General features: G+C 50.0%; 1 protein-coding gene across 2 annotated transcripts; it reads left to right on the top strand.

Moving 5' to 3' along the window:
- The first annotated feature begins 11027 nt into the window (after positions 1 to 11027).
- Positions 11028 to 14418, top strand: LOC142925617 (U3 small nucleolar ribonucleoprotein IMP4-like). Of its 2 annotated transcripts, none has more exons than XM_076068665.1 (3): positions 11028 to 11104; positions 12018 to 12127; positions 13388 to 14418. In XM_076068665.1, exons 2-3 carry the CDS (start codon positions 12077 to 12079, stop codon positions 13559 to 13561), a joined length of 225 nt encoding a protein of 74 aa, XP_075924780.1. In that variant the 5' UTR covers positions 11028 to 11104; positions 12018 to 12076; the 3' UTR covers positions 13562 to 14418. The 2 variants fall into 2 exon arrangements, with proteins under 2 accessions (XP_075924780.1, XP_075924779.1); XM_076068664.1 differs by lacking the exon at positions 11028 to 11104 and adding an exon at positions 11118 to 11289.
- The last annotated feature ends 3064 nt before the right edge of the window (positions 14419 to 17482 follow it).

Here is a 17482-nt window from a genome sequence, read left to right as displayed (position 1 = left end):
CGTCTCGGGTGTGTTGAGCTCTGTCGTCCCGACAGGTCTGTAACTTTCACCTGAAGACGGCCGCTTGCGTTGTGGCCGAAACGTCGTGATAATTTTATTGTATTATTTTATTATTTTATTCTCATTCTACGTGACATTACCGAAAGAACCAAAGAAGGTGTCAGTTTTTGTGCCAGTTAAAAGGGTAAAACCTATTACTATAGCATAGCCTCAGTTATTGGTCTCATCATCTCACAGTGTATGCATACATTGCATCTCGCCAAACTTTATTGTTACATTATTTATGGAGAGATTCTTTTCGCTCAATGCTTTTTCGCTTAACGCGGAACTTTTCATGAATGTATCTACAGCATTAAATGATGACTTACTGTAATGTGGAGGTAATCTTGTAGCAATGGGATGTTTTGGCCGATACCAGTTCACACTGTGTGTGTATGTATTTTAAGCTTTAGAGACGAAAAACCAGAGTACCTAGAAGGAACCGATGCAGAACAGGGGTAGAAGGTACACACTCCACACACGATGGTGCCCGAGTCAGGAGCCGAACCAAGTCCCCCCTTCTCGCTGTGAAGCATGAGTGTCACCACCGCATTGCACGGCAATGGACTTAACGTCGGCCTCGTGATGGCACGTCTCTGAAGTCTTACCTCGACGGTGACACCAGGATCTTTACAGCTACCAGGGTGTTCCTCTTGTGGTCAAGGCACTGGATCACCTGGCCTTGACCTCCTTCCCCAATCATCTTGAGCACCTCATAGCGGTAGTGGAGGTGATCATGTCGGAACTGAACAAAAGGTACAATCATTTAAACTGACTATTGTTAAAATCACAACGTTTAAGAAGTGCGAATGTAATTTTAACAAAAAAATTTGCTTGGAATTATGAAGTTATTTTTAACCATAATTTGTAATGCTCAGATGTCTGCTGGCTGAGTCACCCTTAAAAAGAGCTTCTGAGCTCAATGGGCTTTACTCGGGAAATAAACTTCTGATTCAGATGTGTGCGGGTGAGTGCATTGGTGAGTGGGCGAGTGGGTCGGTGAGTGATTGAGTGGGTGAATGAGTGAGTGAGTCAGCAAGTGAGTGCGTCTGGGGGTGGGTGAGTAAGTGTGTGAGTGGGTGTAATTGTCGAATGCTTTGATACTGTCTGCTGGCGAAGATTCCCTTGAAAAATTGCTTCTTATCTAAAAGGGCTTTACTCGGGATTAAACATTCTGATTTTGAAGCGCGTTGGTGTGTGCCCTGGTTGGTAATTCAGGTGCAATAATAAGAAGCCACAAACCCCGCTATCTCTGGGCCCTGTGACCGCCCCCAAGGCTGTAGTTTTGTGGTGAGCCTCACCAGAATGTAATTACGTTCGTCGTCATCATATCCATGCCTGTTGCATCCCTTGGGTTTGTTGTCGAGCGCAAAGTACCACACTTCTTGCATGGCTGTGAGCTCCAGCTTTTCGCGGTCGGTCAAGTGAGGGCCAAAGTGAGCCAGGATTTCTGTAGGCACGAGGAGAATAACAACAACAGGTGTGTGAACCAAACTTTTGTGCAATTTATAGGGTAAATATTTCAGGATTGGGATGTTTTTGCCAATCCCAGCTATGTATGTTGAAATTCTTTTGCACCGCATGTAGCCAATGGTGCTAATCAACAGTGTGGGGGAAGGTTAATAAACTAACCACGCAAATAGGTTCCACACATCTGTTAGAACCATTAACAGACTGCGAGACAAGAAGGCTCACATGTTCGAGTCACTCACCTTTCTGAAGAGATGCCGCGACAACAAGATAATACCGACCACATTTAAACTCACATCTGCTTCTGTCACTTAACCCAACTCTAAACGGATCTTATTCAGAGCTAGCCTTTCTCTAATCTCAGAGAGGATAAGACTACTCCGGCTTGAACTTGATAATTTAGACAAATGTCTCCTACAATCACACTTAACATTAACAGATAAAATGTCCGCATCTGATTGGAACCTTGTAGATAACATGACTGCTTCTTCTGCCACAACAATGTCTTCCAAATGCAAGGTTAACCTTATTGCTAAATTCAATAACTTGTCAAAAAAGAAACCAGATCCACACATAAAAAAAGACTGCTATTAATCAGAGTAACAGCACAATCTCCGATAGCCTAAAATCGGTACTAGCTAGAGGGCTGAATTTTGCTGTCACCCTCAAACACATCCCAGTGGATGATATAAAAACCCAGGTAGATGTAGCCCTCAAAGGCTTGGGACACATCCCGACAGACGTGGCAAGATTTAAAATTGCCACCATCTTTAAAAATGCTAAGAATCCTATTAATAACATCAGCAAGGACGAGCGCTCTGAACTCACCAAATTAAAAAATAGAGAGGACAAAGTCATCCTCTCAGCCGACAAGGGCAATGCTACTGTCATCATGGATAAAACCACATTCAGCAACATAATCCAGGACCTTCTTAATGATAGCAATTACACCAAAATCAACAAAGATCCGACCAACTGCCTGGCTTTAAAAACAAACAATATCATTACCAATTCGACTTCTCTAATCGAACCATTCAAGCAGTTCTCCCTAAAACCTTCTGCTAATAGACCACCCAGATTATATGGTCTTCCAAAAATCCATAAAGAAGATACTCCACTTCGACCCATCGTTTCCACTATCAACTCACCTCCCTACAAACTGGCCCAATTTCTGTCTGAGACCTTGCTTCCATTCACAGGCAAGACTACCTCAGCAGTATGAAACTCAGCTCACTTTATCTCTATAATCAAAGGCATTTCACTGTCCCCAGATGATTTGCTCGTCAGCTTTGATGTAGTCTTTCTGTTCACCAAGGTTCCTGTACCTGACACCTTAGCAATAATTGAAGACTTGGTCCAACATGGACTGAATGCTGATGTACCAACTTTGGTTAGGAACTGCCTTACTAACACTTCCTCTTTGTTTTTTTCGGTAAAGTCACATATGGATAAAATAAAATAAATGACGACGTTTCGATCGCAACACAAGCGGTCGTCCTCAGGCGGAAAAAAAAATGCATGCAGCAGTAGAAACGCTGAACCAGCACTTACTTCACCAGGAATGGTACTTTCTACAAACAAAATGAAGGTACCCACATGGGTCCCCCCTTATCACCAGTGATAGCGAATGTTTTCATGGAGAAATTTGAAACTGATGTCATCCAGACATGCATCCAACGTCCTTCCTTGTGGAAGAGATACGTAGATCACACTTTCGTCATTTGGCCACATGGCCTGCCAACATTGAATCAATTTCTCAACAACATAAATTCCATACACCCATCCATCAAATTCACCATGGAAGTGGAGAATGATGGTAAGCTACTAATTCCTGGATGTTTTGTTTGAGAAGAGACCTATCTAAAACCTAATTCCCACCACCATCCGGCGCAGAAGAATTCCCTCATCAAACCACTACACCATAGGGCCACTGCATTTGCAACCAACACCACCAAGCCAGTGAACTGGAACACGTACACCAGACTCTTAAGATGAATGGGTACTGGGACAGTATTATTCGCAAAGCTGTTTCTCCAACCATGTAGAAACAATCCACTGAGACGCCTATCAAGACCATCACTTTACCATACATAGCAGGTGTTACCAAAAATATTTCCAAAATCTTAAACAAACACAAGATCCAAGTCCGATTCAATACAGTACACAAAATCCGTGATCTAATCCCATCCTGACATGCAATATCCTGGAGTCGACAAACTGAGTTGTACCTGCGGTAGCAGTTACATTGGGAAAACGAATTGACATGTCGCGGACCGTGTTAGCGAACACAAGGCAGATCTGAAACATCGCAGAACCAATACCTCTGCCGTGTCTGACCATTGTTATAACGCTGTGGGCTCGCGTGATATTGTTTTTTTCCGAGACCAAGGTACTCTGCAAACCTTCAGGTAACTATCAAAGGTTTTTTCATGAAGCCATCCAGATATACAAACATAGACATAACTTCAACCGAGAAGATGGATACAAATTGAGCAATCATTCGATGGATGTTATTAACTAGGTAAAGCCTTAACTGGTTGTGGTTGTTTCCATCACACGCGCCAGGTACTAGTAGATTTTTCAGATTTACTTTCCCACCATGTCCCATACTCAGCTTACCACTTCTACCTCCGCCTACGTCCCCCCCCAGCCTCACTTCTTCTCCCCCTAGCGCTGACGCAGCTCCCCTCTCTCTCCCCCGCTTGCTCCTCCCCCCTTTCTTACCGATAACCTCTTGCCACAGCAGCTCTCTCACCTACTTCAGCATTTTATTATTGCTGTGGTTGTTCCACCTGATGAAGATTGATTGTGTTGCGATAGAAACGTCGTGATTTGTTTTATTTTATTTCTACCTAGGTGACATTACCGAAAGAGCGAATGAGTATAGATATTAGTTGTCAAACTTGATGATTTAAACGCGGATAGCTTCAGTGGTTTCCTAATATTGGAAGAGCATTCAAGATGGCCGCAGAAGCAATTCTGAAAGCGTTTGATGTTGTTTCAGTACTGAGGCCAGAGCACAGATAATTATCCCCATGCAACATGGCCACCATGAAGTCCCCCATGTAACATGGCAACCATGATGCAGTCTCTAATGCAACATGATTACCATATTCTTGGTTCTTTCGGTAAAGTCACGTAGAAGGGAAACAATAAAATAATAAAATAATACAATTCTTACGACGTTTCGACTGCAACACAAGCAATCATCATCAGGTGTGAAAACCACAGCAAGAAAATTTCAATTTTTCTTGCTGTGGTTTTCACACCTGATGATGATTACTTGTGTTGCAGTCGAAACGTCGTGAGATTTTTATTGTTTTATATTTTTATAATTTTATTATTGCCCTTCTACGTGATTTTACCGAAAGAACCAAGAATATGAATCCCTGCAGCCACGAAAGCTTTAAATCAAAACATGATTACCATTAAGTCCCCCATGTAGCATTGCTATCTTGACATCACCCATACAATCACCATAAAATCTCTCATACACCAAAGGCACTGTGACGTCCCCCATGCAACATGGCCATCATGATGTCCCACTATTTACCATGGCTACTGTGACGTCCCTCATTACTGTTCTTACCTTTCGGCGATTTGCTACAGATGGAGCCGGTGCCGTCTGAGGACAGCGCACTCCACGTGGTGCAAGACGTGTCGTTACTCCGAGCCTCTCCAGCTCGGCTCATCTACACACACACAAAGACAAAGGTCCACCACATAGGCTTGATTAAGATGTTGGAGCAAGTGCAGAAGGCGAGCACTGAGCCAGCATCTCTGAGATCCTGGGCTCCACATTCAGGAGGGTCCTGCCGAGATGTTGTCGTTTCTCAGCATTGGAATATTTGGCCAATATCAGATGCCATGCTTGGATTAACAATGAAAGATGCGTGGATTTTGAGGTCACACGCAGGGATTGTTCAAATTGTTAAAGAGTGATTGGGGATCGGGCATGACGAGCCATGGCAAGGAGGGACAACAATGGCTGATAGTGAAGAATAATAACGGAGCGGCAGCCAAGGAAGGAAACACATCGGAGAGGAGAGCCACCAGAGAGATGGTGCGACAAAATCGGCGCTTGGCGGATTATTCCATCACAGCATTTGAGGGGTAGCAAGGTCTCAGGGAGGAAGGCATTCTCATTCATCAGTGGATAGATAATAGTGCTGTAAATGCTCACGCGTAGACAGGCAGGCACACCAACAGGATCTCGGAGACACACTCTGATAGACATACACATACTCAGGCGGACAAGGAGAAGCACATCCAGGTATACAGGTAGGTGACAGGTAGGCACAAGTCGAGGGGAAAACACACGTCCACCCATATTTTACCACACGAGTTGAAGAGCCACACGTACCTCCATGGCAGCAACTTGCAGAGTAGGGTGCTCAGAGCTCACTGCGTTTCTCGCACGGTCCGGGTCTCTGCGTGGAGAGCGGGAGACGCAGGTGAGGGTCACACAAAACCGATGGTGTGCGACAATACTCATGTCTAAACACGCGTCATGTCACAATGCGGACTCTCATCATCAACACGGACTCACATCATCATCACAGACTCACAACCTCACCACTCACCCACAACACGAAACACAACAAAAACAACAAAGACCGCCATTTGCCACTAAGTAGCAGCAAATGCCAGGCCAGGTGCACTTTGAGACCACGTGAAATGCTGAAGGCTCACTGACAGGTCACAGGTCAGACCCAGGTGCCAAGAGTTGACTGACTGAGATGACTGTGCCAACGTGCTACATTTCAGCCGCCCAGGTCAAAGGTCGTTGTTGTGAGCGTCGCTCCTTTGTTCGGACACCAGCAACACCGCGACAAACACCACCACTAGCACCACCACTAACACCACTACTAACACCACCACCACTAACAAAGACAGATCCCCCGTATAGCCTGAATATACTGTAGGGGCAATTTCTGCTAGCGAGCACCTATAAAGGTCGGCATGGCACACGAGGGGGTGGGTGGCTAACACCACGCCTGGCCGCCTTTGTCTCCCTAGCGGCGATGTTTACACATCGTACCAGGTATTCATTTGAGGCTGAGTCTACCTAGGGGAGGCCCAGGACCGGTTCAGATAATCGTTGCTGGTGTTGGCCGTGAGCGAAAATCGAACCCGGGTCGCCAGGTTTGTAGCGCAGCACGTTAATCGCTACACTACCGCTCCCCTCAACTAACACCACAACTAACACCAGCACTAACACCACTCCTAACACCACCACTAACACTACGAACCCTAAAAACACCACCACCAACATCAACTCCACCACCACCAACACCACTACCACTAACACCACCACCACTAACACTACCACCAATAATACCACCAACAATACCACCATCACTAACACGACCACCATTAATACCACCAACACCACCATCACTAACACCAGCAACAATACCTCGAACCACCACCACTAACACCACCATCACTAACACCAACACCACCATTATTAAGACCACAAACACCACCACTAACACCACCATCACTAACACCACCACCACCACTAATACCACCAACATTAACACCACCACTCCTCCTCCTGCTAATACAGGACACCAAAGACAACGATCCTCATAGAGCCTTAACAGGCTGTAGGGGCAAGTGCTGTTAGCCAGCAGTACGTATGAAGGCCGGCACGGTAAACGAAGGGGTGGGTGGTTAGCACCACGCCCGACCGCCTTTGTCTCCCCAGTGGCGATGTTTACGCATCGCACCAGGTACTCATTTGAGACCGGGTCACTGCTACACACAGACTCACACAGACCCACACACACGTACACAGACTCACACAGAGAGACTCACTTAGAGAGACTCACTTAGAGAGACTCACACACAGACTCACGTAGAAAGACTCACACCACCACCGCCACCACTCACCCACAGCTCGGTTCCACGCATAACGGCCAAACTGCCAGGGGAAGCACGTGGCGCGAGACGCGGCGTGGTGTAATAGCCATTAGCTCCTCCCCCTCACCTAAGCTCCTCCCCCATGCTCCCTCTTTCCCCCCCTGCCCCTCCCCCTTCACAACCCCCCCCCCCCCAAGCATCTCCCCCCCTCGCGACCCCCCTTGCCCCCCCTGGCAACCCCCGCCCATGCTCCCCCTCAACCCCCCCCCTCACGCCCCCATTGCCCACCCCCCTCCCCCCGCTGCTACTTCCGGTCAGGCAGGGGGCGAGTGGAGGCGGCGCGCGCTGTGGATTGTGGGTGGCGAGCGGCCGATTTGGTTTCCCGCTCACGGCCACCGTCAGTGGCTCGCGAAAGCTTCTGAAGCGGCGGCTCGCTGGGCCTCCTCTACGTCGACTCAGCCTGAAGGTGAGAACCTCGCGCGGTGTGCACACATCAGCAGTGGCGGCGGTGGTGGGGGGAGACAGAGGAGGAGGCGCCTGGCCCACAGCCGTCACGTCCTAGACGCCTGCTGAGTTCACGGCGCTGCTTCAAGCAGAGCCCGGCCATGCTGCTGCTGCTGATGAGGCGCTGACGGTGGAAACCGGCTCCAGAGTGGCCCTCGTGTTGAGCCATAGCTGATGAGAGGCACTCCCAGACTGCCGTGTGTTTTTATCCCTGGAGGGACGGGTTTGTTGTGGAGGCGAATCGCCTGCTGCTGGAAAAGGCATCCACTAGAGGCCGCTATATAGAGGTATTTGGTCTACTCTTCCACGCTGGTCCGGACGTGTTGGAGCAAAGTGGCCATGCCCACACTTTACCCCACCACACGCAGGGCGTTAGCTCGCTGGATTTGCAATGCAGAGGTGCAGGTTAGATTTCATTCCCACTCACACCCACCGACACTCACTCAGCCACCCACTCAGCCACTCTCTGGGCATCTATGAAAAAGAGCTTCATAGCTCATCGGATTCCTCCAGCAAAAACATACTGATTCTCACCCACCCACTCAGCCATTCACCCACCCACTCTGGCACTCATCCACTCACCAATTCACTCAGCCACCCACTCGGCCACCCACTCAGCCACCCACTCTCTCACCCACTTCGTCACCGGTCACCCACTGCCACCCACCCACTTGGTCACCGGTCACCCACTGCCACCCACCCACTTAGTCACCGGTCACCCACTGCCACCGGTCACTCACTCTGCCACCGGTCACTCACTCTGCCACCCACCCACTCTCTCACCAACCCACCGACTCTCTTGCCAACCCACCGACTCTCTCGCCAACCCATCCACTCACCCACAGGGAGACACAAGGAGACAAGGGGACCCACATGGTGTGAGAGTGTATCAGCATCATTGTGGTTGTTGTGGTGGTTATGTTGGTTGTTATGGTTGTGGTGGTTATGGTTATATTTGTGGCAGTAGTGTTTATACTTGTGGTTATGTAGCTGGTGGTTATGATTATATTTGTGGTTACGGCGATTATGGTCGCAGTGATTGTGATTATATTTGTTGTGGTTATAACCCGCGATGTATTTCGTCGAGGATGGATGCCGCCGCGTGCAGGAGTTGGGCGAGGCGGGAGTGAGCCACCTGAAGCGCCCTCTCTGACGGTGGTGAGCCGCTGGGCGGCCGGGCAGTGAGCAGCTCGGCCGTCGTCGCTTCTCCTCCCCCTTCCGGGGCTGCCAACCCCAGTGGTGTTGAGTCGTCCTCCTCTTCCACTGGAGCCCTGGTACGAGTTTTTCTTCGCGTCTCCATTATAGCGATTCATATTACTATTTGGCTACTTCTGACGCCAGTTGTAGTGGGTGGAATGGAGAGCGAGACTTCTTACCGAAAGAACCAAAGAGTATGAACTTATATGGTTTATTTCATCTATTTTTAGTGGTTTGCTACCATTCCCTTTGCACTCCTATCGTTTTTGTATTGTTTGTTGTGACGTTATGACCCCGTGCCCCCTACTGGCACATCTGTGATCAAAGAGCTTTATAGCTCATTGGATTCCTCCAGCACAGAATCAATACCGATTCTGATGAGACCGGAACGAACACGTTTGAATCGAATCGCGTACTTCGCTTTACTAAAATAGTTGTGGAATCGATTCTTGTGGAATCTGTTCTCGTGGAATCGAATCATCAATATTAATTACAGAGATTCACCATCGATATTAATTACAGACATTAATCAACGACGTCGCTAGGAGTATCGTGGTGCCGCTCTGCAAACCTTTGGGCTACTATCAAAGGTTTGTTCATGAAGCCATTCAGATATATAAACACAGACATAACTTCAACCGAGAAGATGGATACAAATTGAGTAATCATTGGAAGAATGTTATTAACCAGGTAAAACCTTAACTGCTTTATGGTGTTGCCTTAACTTTCCGCATCTCTAATTTCTTAAGCTTCCCACTCCCAGCCCCGCTCTCTTCAGCACTCCCCTCATACCCCCCCTCTCTATCTCTCCTCCCTGATCCTCCCCCCTTCTCTTACCTATATAGTCTCTTGTTTACAGCAGCTCTTTTGCCCACGTCGGCAATTGTTTCTTGCTGTGGTTTGTCCCACCTGATGATGGACGCTTGTGTTGTGCCCGAAACGTCGTGATTTAATTTATTTTATATTTTATGCCTATGTGACTTTACCGAAAGAACCAAAGAGTATAGCCCAAGAGAGTTTGTGTAGGTGGGAGCGGTAGTGTAGCACAGTAGGGGGCACAGGTGGTGCATCGGCCAGTCATCTCAGTCAAGCAACCAATGGCAACCTGGGTCTGTCTGTCTGTGACCTCCTGCTGCCAGCGGGCGTTCGACGCTTCATGTGGCCTTAACCTGCACGTAGCCTGGCACGAGCGCCGTGGTGACATCTCCACCACTTCGTGGCGAATGGCGGTTGTTGTTTATGGTCGTCTCGCGATTAGCACTACGCTGCACTACTAACCCAGCGACCCGAGTTCAATTCCCGCTCACGGCCAACACTGGTGACGATTCCGTTCCTGGGCCTCCCCTTGGTCAACTCAGCCTCAAATGAGTACCTGGTGCGTTGTGTAAACATCGCCACTGGGGAAATTAAGGCGGCCGGATGTGGTGCTGGCCACCTACCCCCCTTCGTGTATCAAAGGTGCTGCTCGTTAACAGCACTTGCACCCGACAGTCCTGTCGAAGGCTACATGGGGGATCTTTGTCTTTGTTTGGTGGTGCAGCTGAGGAGGCGCAACTGCACGGCGAGTACCTCTACCGCAAGGCGCAGGAGGCCAAGAAGGTCCTCGTAGAGGAGAAGGCGCGGCTCAAGAGGGCGCTCGATGGTAACGGGCGGCGAGACGGATCTAGAGATGGGCTCGCGACGACAAGACAGACGAGAGACAGCGAGCCAGACTAGAGACGTTGAGACACGCAAGACAGACTAGAGACGGATCTAGAGACAATGAGACACGCAAGACGGACTAAGATGGGACAAGACGGTCTGACAATACAGGCGAGAAGACAACCGCGCGTTGGAAAGCGTTTCCGAATGAATCCATGCGTGCGCATGATTTTTCTTCCTTGTTAATTCTCCCCTGCCCGCCCCCCACCCACTGCCCCCTGTCCCCCTGACGTCGTCACCGAAGAAAACCTGGTGCTGCCTACGGACCTGCGGTGGGAGGCGCTTGAACTCCAGAAGGCCGTGGAGTTCGACCAGGGAGGGGAGGGTGATCTCACATCCCTCACCATCACGTCTCCTCGCATCTCTCTCTCTCTTCCTTCCCGCGAGACTCCCGAGGCAGAGGGATAAGCGTCGCGCGTCTCCGCCCGCTAGACACGCCGAGTCGGCGCGCATCCCCGGCTCGCCGTCGGTCCTTCCTGCCAAGCGGTGGCACCGTGTTTTGCCGCGGAGGTTCGCGGTTCGAGAATGGCGGGCCCTCAACCCCCCCCCCCCCCCACCGGTTTAATGGGTTTAATGCCGCAGTTGCGTTAACCGTAAATACTGCACGGCGATTGCTTCCCAAGTGGACTTTGAAAAATCCCGTGGCGTGAACGTGGAAAAAGAGTCGGCCGTGTGTGTGTGTGATGGCTGGCGTAAATTTTTGTGGAATGTCAAATGAAGGCCGTGGTCACCACATAACGTGTGCTTCTGGAGCAGTCTTCCTTCTGGAGCGGTCTTCCTTACAATATTAGGAAGCCACTGGAGCTTTGCACTTTTAAATCATCGTCTAGATTGACAAACTCATTTCTTGAGAACTACTTTTTGTGGTTAGTTTGTCACACTTCCGATTACCACGGTTGGCTACGTGCTGTAACAAAGAGGTTTAACATGCACTGACGCACTCATTCACTCACTCATCATTTTACTCAATTTACCCACTCACCTGCCATATCACCCACCCACTCTTGCAATTGGGACTCATCCAGGTCTCATTATTGCTCAGCTCGCTACACAAAATCAACGCGATCACTGCAGAGTGATATTCTCAACCATTCCTGGTCGCTCCTTCCATCCACCCACACACACACCTTCACTCACCTGCACGGTGAAGTATGGCAAATGATAACCTACCCTCTCCGTCCCCCCTGCCCCATCTACCACCTCTTTCTATCCACCCCCCCCCCCCCCCGTGTCAGTAGGATTGAGCAGCCACATGGATGACGAGTACCGCTGAGCCGGCGTGAAGGACCCACACATCATGGCGACGACCTCACGCGACCCCAGCTCCCTCCTCAAGCAGTTCATCAAGGTGCGGGCACGGGGTCACAGGGGCTACAGGGTTTGGGGTCACACGAGGAATGTGGGTCCTCGTGTATTGCATGTGTACAAGCGCGCAAAGACAGAGGTCCCCCATATAGCCTTAACAGGTTTTTGGGACAGGTGCTGTTTGCGAGGGTGTAGGTGGCTAGCACCACAACTGGCCACCTTTATCTCTCTGGTAATGATGTTTAAACACCGCACTAGGTACTCGTTTGAGGCTGAGTTGATCTAGGGGAGGCCCAGGACCAGTTCAGATAATCGCCACTGGTGTTGGCCATGAACGGAAATAAACCTCGGGTCACTAGGTTTGTGGGGCAGCATGCTAACTGCTAAATTACCGCACACACACACGTGTTCTCTATCGGCTTTAGAATCAGTTCCTTGCACCTCACACGAGTCGTGTCGACCAATCATCGGGCTTGTGCAGTGTGAGACAACTCGCATCCGTTGAGTTAACCAGAAGAAATCTGGTTGTTGATGAAAGGTGGAGGCTGTGTGGGGGGGGGGGGGGGGGGTCGTAAGTGGTGGAGCGTTGGACACTTTGGTTTGGTGCATGCAGCTTTTGTCAACTTCATTCCTCGCGATTCAGTCCGCCTTTTCCCGATGACCGATCCCTTCCATTCATCGAAAATGTATCTACTGTAGCACTACGCACGGTCGGTGGTCACGGAAAGATGTACCATTGGGGGCGCCACTGTGGCGAGATGTTAACTCCCTCACCTGGTATCCAGGAGGTCGCAGGTTCAATCCTGACCCTGATGCCTGCTGTATATTTGGAGTTGCGTGCCTCTTTCCGAGGAGTCGCGTGGATTTCTCTCCAGGTCCTCCGGTTTTTCCCTCCGCATTTAGAATCGACGTCCGTTTAAGAGTATTTGGCTGCTATAAATTTCCACATGACGATAAGCCACTTAGTTGAGCTATGATTTGTGGCCAGGTTGCTTCTGGAAAAGAGCTGCATAGCTCAGTGGGCCTTACCTGGTAAAATAAAAATAGTAAAGTTTTTCCAATGGTGCATCCCAGTTGTGCCAACACGGGGTTTGGCGACCCCGTATACCGGTACGGCTCGGCTCGGCTTCCGCAATGGAAAAAACAAACAACACAACCCGAGTCGGATACAGTGGGAGGGCGGGGAGGTGGGGGGGCGAACGCAGCATGGCCGGGACGGACGCCGGTGGGAAGAGCGGACTTGGCGTGTGACCGGTTGCTGTCATGTTACCACACCACCACCACCATCCCACCACCACCGCAGGAGATGAAGCTGATCCTGCCGAACGCTCAGCCGATGAACCACGGAGGCCACAAGCTGCAGGCGCTGGTGTGGGCGTGCTGCGCCAACGCCGTCAACGACTTCATCGTCCTGCATGAGCACCGCGGTATGCCAGGCACGCGCATGCACCACAGTCGACAAAGCTCCCCCGTGTAGCCTTTAACAGGCTGTCAGGGCAAGTGCTGTTTGTCGAGCGACCTACGAAGGCCGGCAGGGCACACGGCGGGGTGGGTGGTGTGGTCATTACCGCATCTGGCCCCTTTTGTCTCCCCACTGTCGATGCTTGGACACACCGGAAGTCGAAGTCAGGTCACCGGATTTGTAGTGTAATGAGATAGCCACTCCGCTCCCCGGTGTGATGCATGGTGTGACGTGTGTGATGCGGTGCAACAGACGGGGGATGGAGGTGTATTTAGCTGTGCGTACGATGTGCGGTGTGTATTATGACGCTGCAGACGGGGAATTGTGGTGTCTTAACTGTGTATGTGGTGTGATATGGTATGATGCCGCTGATGGAAGGGCAGTGTGTTTAACTCTCCAGTACAGTCTGTGTGACACCTGTGGTGTGTCTAACTTTCCGGCATGCTGTTCATGTGACACGTGGTACGATGCCATGGTGTACTTGACACTCTCGAGCGTGGTGATGCGGCACGACATCCGGACGTGGACATGATGTCCGAGGCATTCCCACACCTCGTGATGCACAACTTCACGTCGCGACTCGGAAAGAGGGTGCGTGCGGGCACCGTGCCAGTCTCACCCACATCTTCCTCCCCCATCCCCAAAGCACAAAGATCCCTCGTATAGGCTATAACCCTTTCTCATTTTCATGATGTACATATACGTCGTCGAAACGGAACCGTAAGAAAAACTCAAGTACGTCTTCTGACCTGAAGACATACCGAGGCTCCCATAAGACCATGCGGGAGGGCGTGTGGCACAGTTTTGTTCCATAGAGTGCCGGTCGTGTCACTACGGTTCTCTGCGGTGAGGGCAACGCCTTTTAAAAACAGCAGCGCTACGCCTCTATAAATAAAATTAACGCCGAGCCGCTCGCGCGTACCGAGATTCAGCGGTGAACGTGACACCTACCACCCGGCAACTTGCAGATGTCTCGGAATGGGAAAGAGTGAGCAGACTTTTGGGCCAGGTGCTGTGTGTCCGCCTGTATATTCGGAGTTTGCATGTTCTCCTCCTGGTCACTTTGATTTTTCTCCGGGTCCTCCGGGTTTTTCCCTACACATTTAGAAACTTGAATTTCGAGTATTTTGCTGCTATACATTTTTATGTGAAAAAGAGCTACATAGCTCAGTGGTAAAATAAAAATAGTTTCGTTTTACTTTAGTTTTCGAGCAACAGTACAGAGTTTTTATTTAACGCCATCTCTGAAGCTGAAGGCGCGTAATGTTGTTCATTTGTTAATGCATCCGCAGTTTTAAACAGGGTGGCCGCTGGCCTCTAACTGGCAAACGTCTGCGAGGACGCGTAATGAGAGTCCAGCGCTGTCCGTGTGACTTGCCGCGACCCCTCCCGTGACTTCTGTGCCCCCCTTCCCCCCTCCCAACAGGCACAACGTCTACAAGCGCGACGGCAAGGACATCGAGTTGAAGGAGGTGGGACCGTGATTCGAGATGGAGCGTAAGTCTGCCTGACACATTGTTACTCGTCTCCACTTTACACCCCAGCAGAGGCGGTGAAAATTCCACATTCCTTGTGGACTTCCCTACGAAGTGGTTGTAAATTTTATCGACCCCTGAGAGGATGATGGGCTGAATGTAAGAGTCTAGCCTCGGGCTAGGTGGCCCGCGGGTGACTTGTAGAGCGGATCGGAACTTGAGTCGGTGGGGTCGCTGCTCTGGTCGCATTCGCTGTACCGTGACCCGACTCGCATTCCCCCACCCCAGATGCGATGTGTAAATTCAAAGATGATCGGACGTAATGCTGGCCACCCACACCCACCCCTTGGTGTGCCGTGCTGGCTTTCCTACATGCTAACACACGAACAGCGCTTTTCCCACGCCGTCTGTTAAAGGCTGCATGGGGGGGATCTTTGCTTTTGTGTGTCGCGCAGTCTATGAGATTAAACTGGGCACGCTGGACAACGCGGCCACCGCCGAGGTGGAGTGGCCTTGGCGACCGTACATGAACACGGCGAAGAAGAGGAAGTTCCTGAGCGTGGAGTGAGGGAGGGGAGCGACTTCCCCCCCCCCCATGGGCCTGGGGGGTGGGGCATTGGGGGGGGGGTTTGTCCCTGGAAAGCCGGAGTTGGAGTCGAACCTCGCGGCGCTCTCCGCCGAGGCTCGAGACGTTGAGGAGAGGTCGCCGCGTGGATAGGGCAGTGCGTGAATCGCTGTTCCAACCCTCGTCACACACGTGCATTATACGCGTCACACACACATTGCGGATGTACATTTATCAAACACAAACATTTACATCGTCGCATGCGTGGCACACAGAAGCACACAATTGCACAAAAAGACAATGGTACTCCGTATCGCCGTTAACAGATTGCTGGGGCAAGTGCTTTTAACGGGTAGCACCTATGATGGCCGGCATGGCACAGAAGTGGTTGTGTGGCCAGCCCCACGTCTGGCTGCCTTTGTCCTCCCCAGTTTTGCGATGTTATACACACCACACGATGTACTCAGATGTCTGAGTTCGTAGTGCGCTAACTGCTGCACCACCGCTCCCCAAACGGTGTACATACATGCATACACAAAACGAAACATTAACATTTATTTAAGTAACAAAAAAGAAAATACCAAGTCAGGCAGATGGAGAAAGTGGCGTGTCGCCGTGCACAGCACCGCTCTCGTAGCTACTCACCTAGGGTGGGAGCTCTTGGCTTCAATGCCACCCGGGATGTTTAGATGTGAAAACCTGCCATAAATAATATTTTTGGGAAGTCACAAGCGCCTTAAGTTGCATCTCATCTCGACCATTTTAATGGGCACCCCCCCCCCCCGTAGCTGTCCCCCTGTGGCACAAAATAAACTAACAAAACTAATCTATTTTTATTTTACCAGGTAAGGCCCACTCAGCTGTATAGCTCTCTTTCAGGAACGACCGGGCCACAAATGAAAGTGCTATAAAGTGGCTTGTCACGCAGAAATATATAGCAGCCAAATACTTTTAAACGCATGTTTCTAAATGTGGAGGGAAAAACCGAAGGACCCAGAGAAAAATCCACGCGGTCACGGGGAGAACATGCAAACTCCAGATATACAGGCGTCGGGATTTAACCCACGACCTCTATACCAGGCGAGGCCCCAAGGTGAATCAGCACTTGGCCTGCGAGCGGGTATTATTAGTCTGTCAGTAGGGGGTAATGATTCCGGATTTCAGTCTCAATTGAAACTGTAATCTGGAACACTTTTGTCATATTTTGCTTGTATAAGTGTGTTCATAAAATACAAGTTTGGTCATTGAGAGAGTTATAAATGTCCTATATGCATTTCATGTTTATTGTGTTTATTGTATTTAATGTATGAAGAAAATAAAATTTTGTATATGCTACAGTATGTTTCACACGTTATTCAGTGACACTGCATATGACGGGCAATGTTTGGGGCAATCGGCCTTCAACATGGAAAATACATCGAGGCCACATGACCCGTGGCCACCGCCACTTCAACCGTGGCCCCACCACTTCAACCGTGGCCCCATTGGCACGTTGATGTGTGGCTCTGCATTTACCTGTGGTGAGAATGAGACCAGAAAAATTACAGGAGGCCGACTCCATATGAATCCGTCACGCTCTGGATCTCGCTAATGGGACGTTGGATGAAAATAAAACATGGAAGCGACAAGTTTCTTCTCTGGCGAGGACATTCCCACAAGATTGCCACCTTTCCCAATTAATGGAATTTGCCCCAACATCACCCTGATCCAAACCAGCGGGAGCTGAAATCTTCCAGAAGGTTCAGGATTTATTGGTACAATCGTTCGGATGTTGGTGTTTGCATGGACTTGCATTTAAAACCACCGGTCCGCTTGACGTCTTTTAAACAATACCTGTGGTCGGGTCCGCTCCCCCACCTTTCTATCCCCTGCTTTTTTTTATGACCGGTGTAGTAT

This window comes from Petromyzon marinus, chromosome 22 (assembly GCF_048934315.1).
Source record: "Petromyzon marinus isolate PM22_M1 ecotype Great Lakes invasive population chromosome 22, UKy_Petmar_22M1.pri1.0, whole genome shotgun sequence".
Classification (NCBI taxonomy): Eukaryota; Metazoa; Chordata; class Hyperoartia; order Petromyzontiformes; family Petromyzontidae; genus Petromyzon; species Petromyzon marinus.
Note: the sequence above shows the minus strand (reverse complement) of the source record. Positions and strands in the feature narration are given on the sequence as shown.